Source organism: Magnolia sinica, chromosome 9 (assembly GCF_029962835.1).
Source record: "Magnolia sinica isolate HGM2019 chromosome 9, MsV1, whole genome shotgun sequence".
Classification (NCBI taxonomy): domain Eukaryota; kingdom Viridiplantae; phylum Streptophyta; class Magnoliopsida; order Magnoliales; family Magnoliaceae; genus Magnolia; species Magnolia sinica.
Window position 1 is genome coordinate 90,040,729 of NC_080581.1, and position 20,659 is coordinate 90,061,387.

A 20,659-nucleotide genomic window follows, 5' to 3' on the forward strand; every position below is an offset into this window, starting at 1 on the left:
ACTGATGTTTGTTCAAAAAAAAAAAAAAAAATCTCCCAGGCGGGAAAATGAAAGAAAGAGAGCGAGAGGTTACTCTCCTTTTGAGCTCACAGGCTGTAATCCACGTGCGTCTTGTGGGACTGGATTAGATGCGACCCAGCCCCACCCAACACGGTGCAGTCCTGACCGCGGGGCTCACTTTGATGAATGTATTTTACATCCACACCGTCCATCCGTTTTTTAAGCTCATTTTAGAGCATTAACCAAAAAATGAAGCAGACCCAAATCTCAGGTGGACAATACCGTACGAACAGTGGATATTGACCGTTAAAAACTTTTTATGGGCCACACAAGTATTTGGATTGAAGTTGATATTTGTTTTTTTTTCCTTCATATATGTTATTGTTAGCTTATCAACAGGATGCATGAAAAATAAACATTAGGGTGGGCCCGGGAAGTTTTTATTGGTGGCCGTTCGATCACCACTGTTTACTAAGGTACGGTCCACATTGCATCTGGATCTCTTTCCTTTTTTGGGTTCCTCCCAAAATGAGCTGGAAAATGGACGGACAGCGTAGATATAAAAAACACACATCAAGGTGGGCCCACGATCAGAACCACACGATGCACCTAACCCGCTCACGAATTTTATATGTTTTATTTTCATTGCACCTATCTAGATCCACCTCGATAAATACCAATAGTCGTATCTCTCTAAGATAGCCGCTTTCATCTCTCTCTCTCTCTGTCTCTCTCTCATCAGTCTCCTCCTTCAAAGGTATTTCTCTTCCTTTTGTTTCATGGCGCGTTTGGCTGCACCAAATATCACAATATCGTGATATACTGATATGCGGTGCAACCATATTCACACTTTCTTTGTTTTTGTTTGTTTGTTTTTTTCTTGATTATAGGCCGAGGATTATAGATTCCTGCAACATGGTGTGTATCACAGGTGTCCTGATTCACACAGCCGTACACGTCGTTCCCATGGTTCATTAATCCTGGCCGTTGATCTCATGAACCAAAGCTCTTATAGATTGCAGAATACTATATCTACGATCACTGGCTTTTTTTTAGACCGCTTTACTCTTCTCTCAAGCATTTTTTTAAAGCTATGAACACTCAAAACAAGAGCACTTTGGGTAATACCCTGTTTACTTATGACCCATCAGATCAAGGGTTTGGATTGGAAGTTCCTCCAGTGGGATGCTAGGTGGGACCCACCGTGATGTCTGTGAGAAATCTACACGGTCCATCCGTTTTGAGAGCTCATTTTAGGGCATGTGACCAAAAATGAGGTGGATCGAAAACTAAAGTGGGCCGCACGAGAGGAAAAACCTGGGAAAGAATTCTCTACCGTTGAAACTTTCCTGGTCTCTACCTTGATGTTTATATGCAATCAAAACCGTTTATAACTTCATTCCGACTGGGATGAACTGAAAACATCGAAAAAAATGCCTGATATGAAACTCTGTGGTCATACGAATGTTTCAAACGGTGGTCACCGAATCCCTACTGTTTCCTCTCGTGCGGCCCACTTGAGTTTTTGATACACCTTATTTTTGGTAGTGTGTAATAAAATAATATCTAAAAGCCGATGAACGGTGTGGATTTATCACAAACATCACGGTGGGCCTCACCTAGCATCTCAGTGCAGCTTCCGAGGTGACACGGGTAATATCATGATGTTCTCAAAATATCAAAAGTTTTTAATTTCTCGCAAATTTATTTTAAGTTTATTAATTTTTTAGCATAAAAACCAATTAGAAGTTATAATTTATAAATAACTATACATTTATAATTTAAAAATTACTTATTAATTTATAATAAATATTTTAAATTATCTATTTCTGACAATATTCCCCTGCAATATGAAAATCTCCCGTGAAATTCCCCAGCAGAAAAAAAATTAAAGTACTTCTGGGAAATACGTTCCTTAAGAAATGAACGGTCGTTATCGTGTTTGGGTGCCAGAAAGTGGGACGCGGATTGCGTCCTACCCCCTAAAGCCTGCGTAGGGAACTTAGGTGGGGCCCACTGTGATGTTTGTTAGAAATCCACTCGTTCATACATTCTGTGAGCCCCTTTTAAGGCATAAGTAAAAAAAAAGGAGAAGGATTCAATATTAAAGTAAAGCTGAAAACGTGAGAATTGAACATCTACAGTTGAAATATTCTTGGGGCCATAAAAGTTTTGAATCACGCTAATATTTGTGTTTTAAGTTCATCCCATTAAGAATGACGTTGCGAATGGTATGGATGTCATGTAAACATCATTGTAAACTTAGAGAAGGTTCAACTGTAAGAATTTCTATACCCATTTTCCTTTAGTACGGTCCACTTAGGGCCTGTTTGGCCGGGCAGATTGGATGGTATTGGAAGGGATTGAAAGTTAAATACCAAAATTGGCCAAGCGTGCAAAACAGATTAGCTGATCTGATTCCCGGATATAACAATCCCATGAATCTTAAGACAATCCATTGACAACACCATCATTACCTTGAAATCCATACCATCCACCCTAATACCATTCAATCCCTTCCAATCTACATGGCCAAACACGCCCTTAGCCTTATATCCTTCTCACTTTTGGTCCAAGTTCTAAAATGAGCTCACAAAATTGACAAACGGGGTGCATTTTTCACAAATATCACCTATGCCCCCACTTAGTTTCCAGCATAGAAACTTCCCATGAAAGGCTTTCCCAAGAAATCCACGTCGCTTCTCTAACCCAATTGGGCAATTCTATGATCAGGCACACCATTATGTATCTATTTATACATGCAGTCTATCTCTTTTCTTATATCATTTTATGGCACAAAGACAACAATGAGGCAGATCTAGTGTTCAAGTAGGTGGGGTGGTACATTTGCCGTAAGACCTACCTCATTTTTGTGTTCATGCCTTAAATTGATACGAGAAAATAGATGAACTGCATATGGATACATAATGGTGAGCCCACCCACGGAATTCCTCGTTCCAGGCTAGAGATGGGCGGGTAGGATGCAATCCGCATGCCAGAAAGTGAGTCCACGTTAATGTATGTTTTTTATATCGGGCCATCCATGCGTTTTAAAAATTCATTTTAGAGTTTGATTATAAAAATGAAAGAGATATAAATCTCATGCGGACCATAGTAAAGAAAATAGTGGTAATCAACTGTTAAGAACTTATCTTAAGTTACAGGAGTTTTGGATCAAGCTGATATTTGTGTGGTTACTTCATTTAGATTTTTATGACGCAAATAAATATTTAATAAACATTCTGGTGACCTTGCAAAGATTTTAACGGTGAAGATTCAATCAAACGGTTTAAAGTGGCATGGGCTCCTAAAATTTTAATCTCCTTCATTTTTAGGACCATGCCCTAAAATGAGCCATCAAAATCGATGCACCATGTGAATACCTCAAAGTGGGCCCCACAGTTAGGTATCCACCGACCTCGGTGATCCAAGGATCACCCAGACCTCACTACCATATAAAGTCAAGATAATTTAATAATAATATATCATCACATCATTACTATTTTAAAATTAAAATAATAAAATAATGAAAAGATGAAGAATTACTTTTATACTATTCGCATGTGGTGGCGGCTTATTGTCGTCTGCCGTTATTTGAAGAACGGATTGGCAACTCCCCTGACACCAGCCGATGGTTGGTGGTCGGTGCTCCGTGGGCCCGTCATAATGTATGTGTTTCATCCACGCCATCCATCTATTTTTAAAGATCATCTTATGACATGATATCAAAAATGAGTATATCCCAATCTGAAATGGACCACATTACAGGAAACATTGTTGAATGAGCTTCAACCATTAAAAACATTTTGGGGGCCATAAGAGTTTTGGATTGAGATGATTTTTGTTTTTCCCCTTCATCTAGGCCTGTATGAACTAATAAACAGATTGGATGTCAAATAAACAGTACAGTGGGCCTTAGGAGGATTTTAACGATGGATATCCAATCAGTATTGTTTTCATGTGGTGTGGTCCACCTGAGATTTATATACCACTTATTTTTGGAGTAAATACCTAAAATGATCTTTAAAAATGGATGAACATAATGGATGAAATAAATACATCATGGTAGGGCCCAAAGAGCACCAACCACCAGCCCCGGGCTGGTGTCAGGGGCAGTAGCCAATCCGTTTCCATTCAGACAGTTCAAACTGTGGCTTCCATGTGGATGGATCTTTTATTTAAACTCACGTTGACCAATTATTACAACCCACGTGTACGGTTGAAGGAACATAATTATTATATTATATAGAGGAAAACTAACACCAGAATGCCCGAAGCGAATTGGCTGGTGTACCACACCCCACCGAACCTGATAGTGTGTTTACGTCAACAATTATGTGGGTCCCACCATGAGGTATGTGTCATATCCAAACCGTTCGTCCATTTCACAAGCTCGTTTTAAGACATGAGGCAAAAACTAAGACAGATCCAGAGATTATGTGGACCACACTGCTAAAAGAAGCGGGGGATTGAATGTCTAGCATTGAAACCATTTGGGGTCACAGAAGTTTTGGACCAATATGATATTTGTTTTTCCTCTTCGTACAGATCTGTGTGGCCTTATAAACGGATTGGATGGAAAATAAACATTATAGTGAGGCTGTGAATGTTTTAACGGTGAGAATTATTCGCCGACTACTATTTGTGGTGTTGTCCACTTGAGCTTTTTATATGAATAATTTTTTTGGATCATGCTCTAAAATGATCTATCCAAATAAATGAACAGTTTGGATATAGTAAATACATCATTTTTGGACCCATATTACTTTGATCTACTTTGAACCGTTCATAAAGCTCGTAGCTGGATGAGCGTAAGCGCTTGTCTTCGCACCACACGTACACACACCAGCCAGATCGGTGGGGTATGGACCGTATGGTACAGTAGCCAATCCGCTTCCTTCCACAATAGAGTTGTACACGTACACATGTGACACACGTGCGTATTCACCGTGAAGTCTGTTCTTTTTCACACGTTTGGAGATAATGATTATATCTTCTTACCAGAATATCAGTACATTTCACCTTTTTCGCACGTTTGGAGATAATGATCCCAACCGTTGATAAGGTTACAAAGACATGGAGATCTTCAATGGATCCGTGACTGTGGGGCCCACCTTGATTTATGTGACTTACATCTATGCGGTCCATTCATTTTTACAGATCATTTTAGGCCATGATTCCAAAAATGAAGCAGATCCAAATCTTAAGTGGACCACACCACAAGAAACCGTGGTGATTGAATATCCACCATTAAAAATTTCTTGGGGCCACCGGAATGTTTATCTGTCATCCAATCCGTTGATAAGGTTACAAAGACCTAGATGAAGGGACCCAAAAGTACAGCGTGATCCAAAAAACTTTCGTGGCCCACAAGAAGTTTTCAATGGTCAAGCACTGTTGTTTCTAAGGAAAATACTAGCCGTTGAATTATTTTGATATGTTGGCCCACTCGAGGCCCTCCAATTTTTTATCCCAGAATATCTAAGTAATGTACTCAGCTGATGGAAAGCTCATATCTCACACGTGACACATGATGAAACATGCACTTGCATGTGCATGGGTAATGATTTTACACACATGTAGAATTAGAAAACATTGCAAACACGTAAACAACGAGGAAAAGTATATAATACTCATGTTGCCTATGACACTTGATACACAGGTACTCAGTAACCATACATGTGGCATATATCGATTCATATAAATTGTATTAGATTGTTGAAAACAGTGTCTCCAGATCATAGTGCCTACATAAGATTGGTTGTTCGATCTTAACGTAGAGCGGTGTTGCTGACACTTTCATGATAAAGATGGACTAGAGAAGGCTGATTGGACGTCAAAATGATTCGATTTGGACCGTTCAAACCTTAATACAGTAGTGTATCTCGCAAGTCAAAATAAGATTTTGCACATATCAAATATGATTTTGCACCAACTTGCTGGACTGGGTTGCTGATGCCAGATGTGAAGGATCCCATTGGATTACCGGTTAAAAGTTCATTTTATTTTCATATTTACTACAAATAATGATTCGGACACTTATTATTTTCATTTTATTATTTTTTACTAAAAATAAATAAGAGAATGATTTGGTTTGTCCAATTTGGACACTTATTTTATTTTATTTGGCTGAAAACAATAAAGTCTAGTAGAAATGGTGACCATCTATAAATAATAAGTTTACCAAATCACAGTTTTTAAGGAGTTTGAGTTGGATTTTGAGTCTAAAATTCCATCAGCTCATTATTTCAAGGGTTGTAATTTCATCCATCAATTTATTTTTAAATTTCTTAGAAATAATTTCTATTTTATCCCATGGACTACTCATGGGTAATGATTTTACACACATGTACTCAAAAATTGTACACGTGGCTTATATCAATTCAAATAAAATGTACTATATTGTTGAAAACAGTATCTCCAAATCACAATGCCTATATTTAGATTGGTTGATTGATCCTAATGTGAAGTGGGTTGCAGACACTTTCTTGTCGAAGTTAGACCAAAGAAGCCTCAGTTGAAGGTAAAAATGATCCGATCTCTAATAACTTTAAAACAATTGTATCTCGCAAATTAAAATAAGTTTTTGAGCATATCATATATGATTTTGGGTGGAAAAAGATATTTTAGCCAACCAACCCACTAGGTTGCCACACCAAATTTGCGAGACTCTATGAGATCGGTAATCAAAAGTTCATTTTCTTTTTGTTTTTACTATAAACACTTATTACTTTTGGTTGAAAACAATAAAGTCTAGTACGAATGATGACCAATATTTATAAATAAAATGTTTACTATTTATAGTAAGTCATTTTTTTAATGTGTTTGAGTTAGAATTTGAGTTTAAAATCTAAAATTTCTTACTAAGTTTGAGCTCATTATTTAAAGGATTGTAATTTTGTTTTTATCATCAACTAATTTATTTTTAAATTTCTTAGAAATTATTTATATTCTTTGCGAAGATCTCCATGAATCTAGAATAATTATTCTCCGCTGAAGACGTTGATCGACCTCATCACGTCCATCTCTGCGGCAGATCCTAACCTTTGAATTGGTGCACACTTGTTATAGTAAATAGGACCCTCGGATATTTTTCATTTCTAACCGTCCAAATATGCCCACCAATCAGATAGTCACGTTTGAAATAAACCATGTAAGAGTGAGAAAGAGAGAGAGAGATTAATGATACCACTCCACCCATCTAATAATATGAAATGGGCCACTTAAACAGGTGAGAAGATGATCATCAATATCACAGAGTCGTCCATGGTGCAACCAGCACAAGATGCTCCAATACCTATCCTACGACTCTGTACCCTGGATCAGGTGATGTTGAGAATGCACATCCCAACCATCTATTTCTACAGGCCCACCAATGGATCTTCCAACTTCTTCGATCCTGAAGTGCTCAAGTCTGCACTGAGCGAATCCCTAGTCCCATACTACCCTATGGCCGGAAGGCTGAGGAAAGACGAGGATGGACGGCTGGAGATCGACTGCAATGGAGAAGGTGCTCTGTTCGTCGAGGCGTACACAGATTCAGTTATCGATGAGTTGGGAGACTTCACGCCAACACCAACGTCAGAACTTAAATGTCTCGTTCCAAGGGTTGACTACAACAAGGACATGTCTTCTAACCCTATCCTCGTAGTGCAGGTGAAATGTCTTAATCTTCTTTCGTAGGCTGTTTCCAGTACAAAACGTTGCAGGTTATGATTAACCTACAACTTCATATGTGGGGCCCACCATGATGTGTCCCTGTGGGCCGGATCATTGAATGTGGGGCCCACTGTACTTATATCTTATATCCATGCGGTCCATCCGTTTTGAAAACTCATTTTAGTGTATTATTTTGAAAATGAAGATTATATAAATCTCAGGAGGACCATAATACAGGAAATAGTGGTAATTGATCGTTAAAAACTTATAGTGGGGTACGCTGATATTTGTACGGTCTCTTCATCTAGGTCTTTGTGATTTGATCAACAAGTTGAATGGCAAATAAACCTTCCAGTGACCCCCAGGATGTTTTTAATGGTAGGGATTCAATCAAGATTATTTCCAGTGGTATGGTCAGCCTAAGATTTGGGTCTGCTTCAATTTTGGGATAATACCTAAAATGAGATATCAAAATGGATGGACGGCGTGGATGTAAGCCACATACATCATAGTGGGCCCAACAGGGATCCACGGTCCTTGGTGCATTGGGTATATCCTCCTAAACTGCACTGTAAAACACACTAATTTAAGATTTTCTACGAACGAATCACCTAAAATGTGGGTCTTGTCCTATTACAAGAACATATTTGAAATTTGAAGATTATAGCCACTATGTAGATATTTTAAAAAAAAAATGATGATGATAAAGGTGTGTGCGGAAGAGTAGGGGTGCACATTGAACCGGTAGAACCGTGGAACCGGACTGAAACCGTTGGATTGGTTCAGTTTGGTCCGGTTCCAGTTCTGATTCCAAAATTTCAAGAACCATTGGATACAGATCGGTTTCGGTTTAGGACCCTGTAGAACCGAATCGAACTGTGAACCGAACTGTTGATCCAAACCGTTGATCCGAACAGTGGATCCGAACATTGGATCTGAACCTTTGATCTAGATATGACTTTAAAACAAAACAAAACAAAACAAAAAAAAAAAAAAAAACCCTAATCTATCCAAATCACATCTTTTGTGGCCCACTGTTGTTGCTGGCCCACGTTGCATCGCCCTTCCATAATGTGTTTGTTGTTGTTGCCTAGTCGAACATGTTGGGCCCTTGATCACTGCTACAGGTGGGGCTCTAATCATCCATTGATTGAGCATTGTTGTTTGATTGTTAATTATGGGCCTTTGATCACTATCCCTGTGGCCCACCATTGTGATCAACATGGGCAATTGTGTTGTAGCCCGTATTTGCATGATTTGCTGAATGTTTTAGGCCGATTGTTGTCCATACTGCAACTTGAGGTGGCCCACTACGTTATAGTCTCCACATTGCTGGCCAGAACCGTGGAACTGATCCAGAACCAAACAGTTTTACATAGTCTGGTTCCGATTCGGTTTCAGGGTACCAACAGTTCGGTTCCGGTTCCAAAAATGGTAGAACCGTTAGGAACGGTTCAGTTCTGGTTTCACCCCAGAACCAGACCCAACCGACCCATGTGCACCCCTACCGAAGAGTAGCCCTCATGATCTAACTGTCTACACAATATGGGACCTCTACAAAGCCAAGGATGAACGGTCCAGATCTAGCAGTCTACGTAACCACTAATAGAGCAGATGATTTGATCACCCCTCCAATTAAGATCTATGGCTTAGATTGTTCAAAAGACAAGCTAGATAGACAAATATCAAAAGAAAGAAAGAAAGATAATGCGTCCCACCCACTTGTAATTGCCCATAAGTGACCTCATTGGCCTATGTCCTACATATAGTAACTTCTCTTTTAGACCATTGATTTTGTAGTAACTCTGGTTTGAACGGTTCACAACTCCAAGATTTCAAAATGAGTTGAGTTTTAAGTTTTCTAAACAATTCTACATTTTCTAACAACCTGCAGGTGACTTACTTCAAATGTGGAGGCGTCTCACTAGGTGCGGCCTCCACCCACGTAGTTGCAGACGGTCCTTCACAGTTCAATTTCATCAAACACTGGGCAGAAGTAGCTCGCGGGATCGAACCCACCATCCAACCATTCGTCGACCGAAGTATAGTACGAGCTCGGGACCCACCCACACCATCCTTCAAACACATCGAATTCCAACCACCACTTCTCATGGACAACCCCCCAAAATCCCCCATGGAAAACAGACCTGCCGTCGCCCTCTTAAAAATCTCTTCCGACCAGCTAAACCTCCTCAAATCCAAATGCAAAGATGAAACAAACGACAATGTTAGATACAGCTCCTTCGAAGCTCTAACCAGTCATGTATGGCAGTGCATGTGCAAAGCTATAGAAATCCCCAAAGACCAACAGACTAGAATCTTCATCCCTGTAAATGGACGAGCACGTCTCCGTCCAGAACTTCCATTGGGCTTTTTCGGCAATGCCATTTTTACAACCACATCATCTGCAGCCGCAGGCGATATCGCTTCAGAGCAACTACCAAATACGGTAGCTAGAATTCGTGATTCGTTAGTACGGATGGATGATGAGTACCTTAAATCGGCATTGGATTACTTGGAAGTCCAACCTGATCTGACACCGTTCATTCGTGGGTCTGTCCCGTTGGGCCATCCAAGCGTTTCTATAGTGAGTTGGGTGCAGCTACCTGTCTATGATGCGGATTTTGGGTGGGGCGCCTATGTATATGGGTCCAGTTGCAATTTTCTTTGAAGGTCAGGCATTCGTGCTTCCAGATTCTACCAATCGTAGGAGCGTTGTGCTGGCTGTCTCTGTGAGACCGGAATTCATGGAATCCTTCCAGAAGTATTTCTGGGAGTTTGAGAAATAGAGGGTTTTTTGTGGGACCCACAAATAAAAATGTTTCTACAAATGATATATATGAGGGGTGTTGGTAATTCACGTTCGTTTGTTTGTGTTTTGATATGGTGAGTTACAAGATTCTCTAGTGTAACATTGGAGTCGTGTGGAAGGTACTTCACATCGCAAATATTTCGCCTGGGAAGAAAATCAAATCGAGTCTCTGACCATGTAGCTTGTCTGATGAGTGGACCATCCTCTTTTATTTTTTATTTTTTTTCTCTTCAGGTGATCTTTGTTGTGTGGCTGACCTTTTTTAGAGGGATGTTTGATAAAAAAAAAGTGTTGTTTGTCACATTTCTATATTTTATGCATGAGCTTTGCACCATGTGTTTACATTGTTATAATTTATGGGGTAAGTCTCCTGTATATTCCATCTGATGTTGAAAATTAATTTATTAAACGGTTACGATTATTGCTTACTTTGTTTGCACTATATGTTGTGGAGAAAGACCCGCGTATGATTGATGTAAGCAATGCAAATAATAGAAGAGAAATTGACTAACCAAATCTTGAAGGGAAAGGAAAAAGAAAGATAAAAGATACAAATATTTACATAGTTTGACAATGTAGTAGAGAATTTTTTTCATTACGAAAATAAGATAATAGAAATATAAGGCGTATCTCTCTCCCACTCTTCTTCTGTACTAGAATTCTTACATCAAGGAATATTACTCTTGAAGAATGAATACCTCTCTCTACTTATGATTCCCTTTATATAAATCACATACCCTAGAGAGAGAGAGTAACAACTTCACTATACAAGAGAAGGAGAGAGCATTTCCCATAGGAGAGGTGAGAGATAGATTAGGACACCTCCACATTGGATACATCAACGCAATATTTTTTGTCACACCTCAAAATCTCACACCCGCATTGGCCAGACCTTAAATCCTGGATCCCATGTTATGACTTAAACATTCACAACACGAGTACACAAATATCACATAATATCAACATACTTCTATAAAAAGGCTTTAACCTCAATTATAGTAGGCAATGCTAAAAAGGATTTATAGCCTCAGTTCTTCGACTGAAGCTAAAAGAGCCTTTTTAGCTTCGGTTGCCTTGAGAGGCTAAATCTAAATTTTAACTTCATTTGCATTCAACCGAAGTTAAATCTATTTTTAACCTTGATTCTAAACAACTGATGCTAAAGTTTTTAGTCATGGAGAATGCAGTTTCGGATTAAATAGCTAAGGCAAAACTGAGGCTAAATTTTAGATTTAGCCTCAATTACAAACTATGGCTAACAACTTTTAATCTTTTTAAATGTTTGTTTAAAAACAATCATAAAAATACAATACTAACAAAACAATTGACCATCTATATAAAGTTTTCAAAACTACATCAAACTATTACATGACATTAGCTTAGGTTCCACAAATAATATTAAGCATTAAGTTTGAGAGCTGCCTCGTAAGTCTTCTTGACCACGCATGTCTTGGAGGAAGCTTTCACTCCGTAGCGATTTTCCTCTACTCTTGATTCAACACCATTCTCTCTTATGATGGCGATAAGAAAGAAAATTGGTGACGTGAGTACTTCTACAGATGCATTAGTTACAAGGGGGAGAAATTCTAAATGGGACAGTGGATCTTCGTAATCAAGATTCAAATCCAAAGGCAATGGCAAAAGCAAGTTAAAATATTGGAATTGTGACATGTCAAGCACATGAAGAAGGATTGTCAGATTCTTAAGTCAAGAAATGAGAATTCAAATAGTTCCTCCAAGGAAACCAACACTGGAATCCAATAAGGAAATGAATGGTAGTGATGTGCTGACTGCGTCAAAATCCGGATCGATAATTCAACGAAGAATGGATTTTGGATACGAGAGCTTCTTACCACATGACCCCTCATCGGAATTAGTTCACCAATTACGGTGAGTGCGATAGTGGTGAGATGTTTATGAGCAATGATAATGCATGTAAAGTAGTAGGCATTGAATCAATGCGCATTAAGATATTTGTTAGCATGGAGCATATCTTGACTAAATTGAGATGTGTTCCTAATTTGAAGAAGAGTCCAATATCTCTGGGAGTACTTGTGTACAAATTCACTAGTTTTGATCGTATCAAGTTTCAAATGGGGCACTCATAGTTATGAAGGCGCAGAGGAATGAAAACATTTACAGGTTGATCGAGAGTATTTCATCGAGTGGAGCTATAACATCTATAGCGAATTCCACATCTGCACGTATGTGACATGCACACTTCGGCCAAATGAGCGAGTAGGGCATGAAAGTTCTTGAGGAATAAAGCATGATTCTAAAAAAGATTCACACAGGCATGAATCCGGCTAACATACTTACGAAGGTGGTTCCTACAAAGAAGTTCAAATTTTGTGTAACTTCTTTGAACTTGGCGAAGGCGTAAATAGAAGATGGAGTGTGCAGGAGAATGAATGGTGGAGTTATGATGAAAGGCGAAATTAAATACAGTGATTGATAAGCAGCTATGAAGAATAAAGATTAAAGACATGGCGAATATTGTTATTGATGTCTTAAATATGTCAATAACAAGGTCGGTCGATGCAATCGAAGAGATGTTGCAACTACCCTAATAACCCCGTAATGCAAAACAGTATAGTACTATAGTCATCACATGACCGTTTTTGAACATCTTGTATGGAATTGTATCAGTGGCGAATAATCTAATACCTCACACACTGATTTTAAACATTGATTCAACCCAAACAAATCCCGAGTGGATTCAGGACTCACATATTCATTTAAAATTGAATGGCACACCACCAATACAAATGATTAAAAAATCCTTTAAAAAACAATATGGCATATAAACGATTAATTAAATATTAGTTTGGGTTAGGTGGTTATTATAATGAAAAAGACTTCAGTTCTTAGGAAGATTATTCTAAGCCAATTAACTACCTAACACTAAAAAAATACAAATGAAAGTCTCATTTAAACTCCCTAACATGTCATGGCCCACCGGCACGTGTACAAATGGACGGTTCGCGTGCTTGTAGACGCACATGGGCACGTGTGATATTTAAAGGTGGCCGCAGGATTAGTATAATGGCTTAAAGACTCGGGCCGGTCTGTTGCGATTCAGCCGGTCATGTGCTGGCATGACACATAGGTGCAAGATCTAATCCAGCCATCAGGTTGATCCAACAATATTAGCCAAGTTTTTTCACAGTCCTACGTTTAGTTTTGAAAATTGTGGCCACCTAACCGTTGGATCGACCTGATTCTTGGAGTATGACATCAATATAATGATGTCCTTCTTGTGGATGGATTGGATCTCCTACCTGTGTTCCATGTTGGCACCTGTGTGGAGCACTTCCCGCTTAGATTTCTTAACCAATCGGGTCCAATTGCAGCAAAGGAGTTAGTGGGTCAGATGGCCCCACCATGATGTTTATGTGAAATCCACCCCGACAACTAGGTTTGTCACACCATGTTAGGCTCAACAGCCAAAAATCAGTCCTCTTCCTAATTAAGGTCGAGCACACAATTTGAAACGGTGTAAAGAGCAACATTCACCCTCCAAACTGTTTTTCTTAGTATATTCCGTCTGAACCACGTATCGGTCTGATATTTGAGCAATAAAACCTAAAGTTTGATGTGACATTTAATGGTTGGAATGGATTTCATATATCACCACCATATAAAAATCCAAAGTGAACGTCACTTTCTTAAATATTTCTTTTAGTACTGCCCAGGCCAACCTGAAATTTTTAGGTGGGATTTTACATCGGATCTCATATATACATCAAGGTGGACCTAGCAAAAATCAAGGACGGGTGTCTCTTGAAATTTCCTTTCAGGTCTCTATCCACCCGTATTAATTTTTTGGGCCCCCTTGATGTGTATATGAAATCCACTTCAAACATTAGATGTATGATACTATGTTATGTCTAAATCAGACTGGCCTGTGATTAAGGTGGGCCACACCAAAATAAAACACTTGGAGAGATACATCACTCTTGATTTGTACAGGGCCACCATATGATTATGGGAAACTTCTTCTTTTGGGCCATGGACCTACTATGGGAGATACACACCAAAGCCGCGGACCCAAAGACCGGATTGGCTACGCCCCCAGCCACCAGCCCGGTGGCTGATGGTCGGTGCTCTGTGGGCCCCACCATGATGTATGTGTTTCATCCATTCCGTTCATCCATTTGTATAGATCGTTTTAAGGCTCGAATCCAAAAATGAGAGGGATATAAATATAAAGTGGACCACACCAAAGGAAAACAATAGTGATTGTATATCCACCATTAAAATCCCCTAAGGCCCATTGTACTGTTTATTTCACATCCAATCTGTTGATTAGGTCATACAGACACAGATGAATGTAAAAACAAAGACCAGCTTGATCCAAAACTTTTATGGCTCCAAAATTTTTTTAATGGCCAACGTTCATTCAACATTGTTTCCTGTAATGTGGTCCACTTGAGACTTTTATATACCTCATTTTTCGTCTCATACCATAAAATGATCTAAAAATATAGATGGATGGCATGGATAAAACACATACATCATAGCGGGGCCCACAGAGCACCGACCATCAGCCATTGGCTGGTGGCAGGAGGAGTAGCCAATCCGTTGAAGCTACTTTATCTAGCTTTTTTCTAAAACGTTGGATCCTTGGTAAACTCTAATCCCACTGAGTGTGTGTTCGTGTGTTATAAAAATAAATAAATAAAATAAAATAAATTAAAAGCTTTTTTAAAACGTTTTTGAAAAACGTACTGATTTGTAAATTCTATAATATGTAAGTAGTTTTTTTGTAAAATTTCCCGTCTAAAAAAAAATATGTAAACAGCATACACATGTTTTCGGTCAAATTCCCATTCTATAAAGAATTACACGATGTGGATACATGAACAGTATACACGTGTTTTCAGATCTGACAAGTGGGGCCCGCGGTTATTGGTTTATCTGTGGGACACAACAGACCAATGGTTTAGATTATTGGACCATGGCCTCACTTGTCAGAATAAAAAAAATATGGGTATATCGTGCAAAGATGGTGGGCCACGTGTCCTGTAATCCTTCATTTTACTAATTCAGACCGTTGGATCTTATGGGAACCACGGAAAATTGGTGATGATTCAATACTGTTTCAGGTTGGAACATCGTAACCATTAAATATCTGGCCTCTTTTCTGGGCCGTTGCTACATTTATTACTAACCGTATTTTAGTGGGCCACAAAGGGCTAGGAACATCCAAACAATTTTTTTTATATAGAAATCACTGATCCACACCACAGAGAAAAAGATGGACGGTCTGGATTATCAAAATTAGACAGCTATTTTTACGTAACTGTGGATTAGGACCTTATAATTCCTCTTTGTTATAAACCTGTGTCGTTCTAACGGTCAAGATGATTGGGTCTTGTTATATGGTACTTGATCAGTCGCCTCTTTCCCACTGATGTAGCTTTCCCGTTTCTAAACTGATCCCGAACAGCCAGCTGTTCACATGCAGCTAGAGCTGGGCACAGGAGGACTCGACTAGCCTGACTCGACTCGTACAACTCGTTCAGACCCAACTTGATCCAAACCGAATGGATGAGTCAGTCTGAACTTGGTAGGCTTCGTCCAATCTAAACTCAAGCCAAATTCGAGTTTGAGTTACTAGTAACTCCACCCGACTTGACTCGAAAATCGATTTGGTCAAACTCGAGTCGACTCAGATTCGGGTAGATATATAATTTTTTTTTAAAAAATCCTAATTTTTAAGTATTTCTAACCCTATATGCCGCACCTAACCCTGACCTCAACCTGATCCCAAACTCTCTCTCTCTCCGTCCCTCATCCTCCTCTTCCAAGGCAACTACTTACTACCATCACCACCATCCTCCTCTCTCTCCTCTCCACTCCACTCCATTCCCTCCCTCATCTTCCAAGCCTAACAACCACCCACCACCATCACCACCCTCCTCCTCTCTCTCTCTCTCTCTCCCCTCTCTACTCCCTCCCTCATCTCTTGATTTGAATCGGTGCCAACTAGGGGTGTACACAAACCGAGCTAGCTCAATTAGCTCGCCCGATTCGTCTTGAAAAAGCTCGATTCAACTTGGTTCAAAGTTGAGTTCGAGCCGAGTTGGGCTGATTCTTTGAGCTCGAACTTTTCGAGCCAAGTTCGAGCTGCCCCAGCTTGACTCAACTCAACTTGGATCGAACCCAACTCAAATCGAACTCAGATCGAACTAGTTCAGTGACTCGGTTACTTTGATATTGATGTTGCTCACCAAGTGTTTGATGAAATGACTCAACAAAGTGCCACAGGTGGCAAGGAAGGTATGTATATGAAACAAATACCCTTTTTTCTTGATTTTTATGTTGCTTAGAAGGTGTTTGATAAAATACATGTAAAACCACTGTTGTTGTTTTACATACAATAAGATTTTAAAGGTGTATTACACGTGTTTGTGAAAATGTTGCGTAGGCAAACTTGGCTCAAACCGAGCCAAGTTGTTGACCGAACCGAGCCGAGCTAGCCAATCAAGCTCGAGGACCGAGCCAAGTCGAGTTTAAGCTAGGGTCAGCTAGTGGTCGAGCTGAGGTCAGCTCGACTCGATGTACACCCATAGTGCCAACTCAAACTAACTCGGTACTTTTAACCAGGTCGGACTCGGTCTGGATTAGTCCAGGCCAGACCCAAATTCGGATCGGTTCAAGTGGACTTGGTACTGAGTTGAGTCGAGTTTGAGTCACACTTATTTCAAAACCGGATCCAGTCAGGTCAGCCCTAACTCGGTCTGACTCGACTCAATGCCCAGCTCTACCTGCAACCTCGTCTCGTCGAAGTATTTCGGCTGCAGAACATCCGACCCATGTAAATGGTGGGACCATCAAGTTCAACTTTCTTGAAAATCATGCACATCCACTCATTAGGTGGACCACACCTTTACACTAAGCCATACTATGAGACATGCATTGACCTAATGGTTTCCTGCCTGATGAGTGGATCCGTTCCAGGTGGACTTCATAGTGGGGCCCACAGTTTACACGGATCCTATGTCCTAGACAAGTGACAAGTGACAAGTGAAGAATTGTGGGCCCCATGTAGTGTGTGCGCACGTGCGTGCGTGTGTGCATGTGTGAAACCCAACTGATCCAGCAGATGCACCCCATGTTAATGACCAGATGAACTTAAAATCAGGCCCATCCAATCATCAGATGGGCCACACATGATACCCAATGTTTTGGGTGGTGCACACTGTTTTTTATGAGGTCGCCCACCCTCTACAGGGACCGTAAGAAATTGTCCCTTGTCCATCCGTAACATTGGAGCCTAGCCCTTATATGAATGAAATTTCTTCATTTATCTCCACCCTCTACAGGAACAGAATCTAGAGGTGGTGGGCCACACCCCACCACTACAAATATCAAAGGCCAAGGATCCCTCTCCAAATCCCTTTATCAAAGGGAATGATGGCTTCTCTCCAAGCATCCCATGCAAAATTGCAAAAGACAACATAAAACATAAAAGCAACAATGGTGATTGACCTCACTCCATCCATACCATCCCCCAAAATGCTGCTGATGGCCGATCCCTGTCCAATCATGTTGTGCTCTTTTCTTCATGAATTACAAGGGTCCTATGTACATGTATGGGATGAAAACTGAGAGATCTGCTACGCAAACCCTTAAAAGGAGATTCTAGGCTACAACATTATATTTTGCAGAATGGAGAACAAACAAAAACCAGGATTTGGATTTTATTTTTATTTTTTTACAGCTTCAGCTATGAACAGTTACTGGTGAAGCTTTAGTTTGCTATCTATGCACAGGTGGGTGCGGATATGGTTGATATGTTGGTTGTGAAAAAATGACCTATAACAACCGCTACGCATTATGAGATCATTATGGTGGTTGCGAAAAAAATAATGGGGTTGCTATAATGGTTGCGACAAAAATAAACCCTAAACTCTAAACCCTAAAAAAAATAGCCCATTACAATTATTACGGGGTTGTTATAATGGTTGTGAAAAAATAACCCGCAATAGCCATTATACAATATAGGGTCACTGCAGTGGCTGCGAAAAAATGACTCATAAAAACCATCACACATTATTGGGTCACTATGGTGGCTGCAAAAAAATAACCCGTAACGGTCATTATAACCATTATGCATGTTATGGGATCACTACAGTGGTTACAAAAATAAAAATAAAAAAAAATGACTTGTAATGGCCCACTACAAGTTACGGTGGTTGTGAAAAAAATGACCCGTAATAATTGTCATAGTGATAAAATTTCTTTTAATGGCTGTAACAATTTGTTTTATAGTTATTATGGCCACCCTTATCATTATTGAATACATTTGTTCCCCATCACCCAATATTAACCTTATGGATATGTTTTATATTTTAGGTTGATATGGGGACAATATAGCCACATCAAGGCCAATACAGCCGCATCAATCATGAGACACACGGACAGTCGGCATCAAGTTATATGTACTGGTTTGGGATAATACAGCATAACTTGGGACAAACGGTTCTACTCATACGGGGTGACACGTAGCTCCAATATGCTATCGAATCAGTTGTATTAGACTAGTCCGAGTTTTACAACCGTGCTGATATTTGTGGCTAGTCCCGAGCCGTTAATGTCTAGCAGATGCCATCGACAGGTGCTCTATATCCCATCAGAGAAATTCATGTTGGTTGCTTGAACGTTTTAGCTGGTTTTGCTAATCGATGGCATTGAAGGAGTTCAATGTTATTGACAGATCCTTCATGGGTTGTCAATGCCATTGAAGGTCCCAACGAGCGCGCGCGAAGTTACGTAAGTGTGGGATTTGTTTACTATTCCAGTTGTGATATTTTATACATCAGGTGTAATCGGGATTTAATTAAGGTGCGAGAGAGGTGTTCTAAGGCTTTCTAATTTGTCCATAAGGGTTCAAGGGCATATCTAGGGCTTGGGAAATAATTCCGAGGCTTATTCGAATCGGTAAAACTCTATCTTTTGTAATTTTTGCTTTCAAACTCGTCGCTTCGTGCCGTAGTTTTTTTTCAAAATAATTTTTCATGTAAAATTCAGACTGTTCTTGTTTGGACTAAGTTGTGCGATTGCGTGTACTTTGCTGGATTCATCTATGGGTGTTTTCACAATTTCGAACATCTCCAACCCATCTTTACATATTTTAGAGCATCGAGATTGCTTAAGTCATGGAGATGGGTGCACTCACTGACTGGACACAGATTTGTTCCATCATATTTGTATGTGAGTAGTAGGTGTCGTAGTTGCTCTATCTTCCAAATATCATATGGTTGCATATAGATCCCTGTACACCCTAGATCGAATGTCTGTAAATTGTGCAAACTGATTATGGTGGATGGTAGCCTTTCTGATGCAGGGAGGATGTGATGAGGTTGAGCATTTCTTCCTCAAGTGATAAACACATCGAATCCACAAGGTACTCTTGAATCCACAAGAGAAAATCTTGAATCCATAGGAAGAGATAAATTTTTCTAAGAAACTTAATTGATAGATTGATTCTCAAATAAACGAGTTTAGCATCTTTAAATAACTCTAAACAAATTCTAAAATATAATTAAAAAAGTGTTAATTAAATAAGGAAACACATTTCGGGAAACGTAAGATTTTTCTCTGTCTATTGACGACAAAAACTTAAAATTCTGTGAATTTTGACCCATCAACCTGATGTGTGTCGACCAGTCTAAATTGGCTTAAAATCAGACAGCCAATAAGCAATCTAGAATTTCAGATGAAATGTCAACCCATTGACCAGATCTATCCACCGGTCGAATTATGCTGAATTTTATCGATTTCTCCTTGAACTACTTTGGGTCCATGTATATTGGGAAGTTGCTTGGAACCACCTCCTACATCACTTTCTAACCTGTGCTTTTGAGACATAGGTACCTCAAGTGGATTAGATACCCACTTTCATCCGGGAGACTTCAGTTTCTCGATCTCTTTACACCAGTACAAGAAAGAGCGGAGATGTAGATTGGAGCAGAGCAGCAAAGAAAGACTCACTAACATCACCAGAGGTAATTGCAAGTCGGCGTGCCAAAGTCAGTGATGTAGGCACTATGTTCCCATACACGTCCAGGAATCTCTCGTCCCTGGATTTTGAAATTGCAAGGTTAGGTAGAAGATCATGGATACAGCACTTTTCATCTATTCCCATTTCTCTTCCTTTTTGCCGCCTGAATCAAGATT

The 20,659-nt window shown here is 39.6% G+C and overlaps 1 protein-coding gene across 1 annotated transcript; it reads left to right on the forward strand.

Moving 5' to 3' along the window:
- The first annotated feature begins 662 nt into the window (after nucleotides 1-662).
- On the forward strand, nucleotides 663-10,607 carry LOC131256039 (shikimate O-hydroxycinnamoyltransferase-like). Its single transcript, XM_058257033.1, has 3 exons — nucleotides 663-757; nucleotides 7,232-7,656; nucleotides 9,554-10,607. Exons 2-3 carry the CDS (start codon nucleotides 7,240-7,242, stop codon nucleotides 10,328-10,330), a joined length of 1,194 nt encoding a protein of 397 aa, XP_058113016.1. The 5' UTR covers nucleotides 663-757; nucleotides 7,232-7,239; the 3' UTR covers nucleotides 10,331-10,607.
- Nucleotides 10,608-20,659: the final 10,052 nt, after the last annotated feature.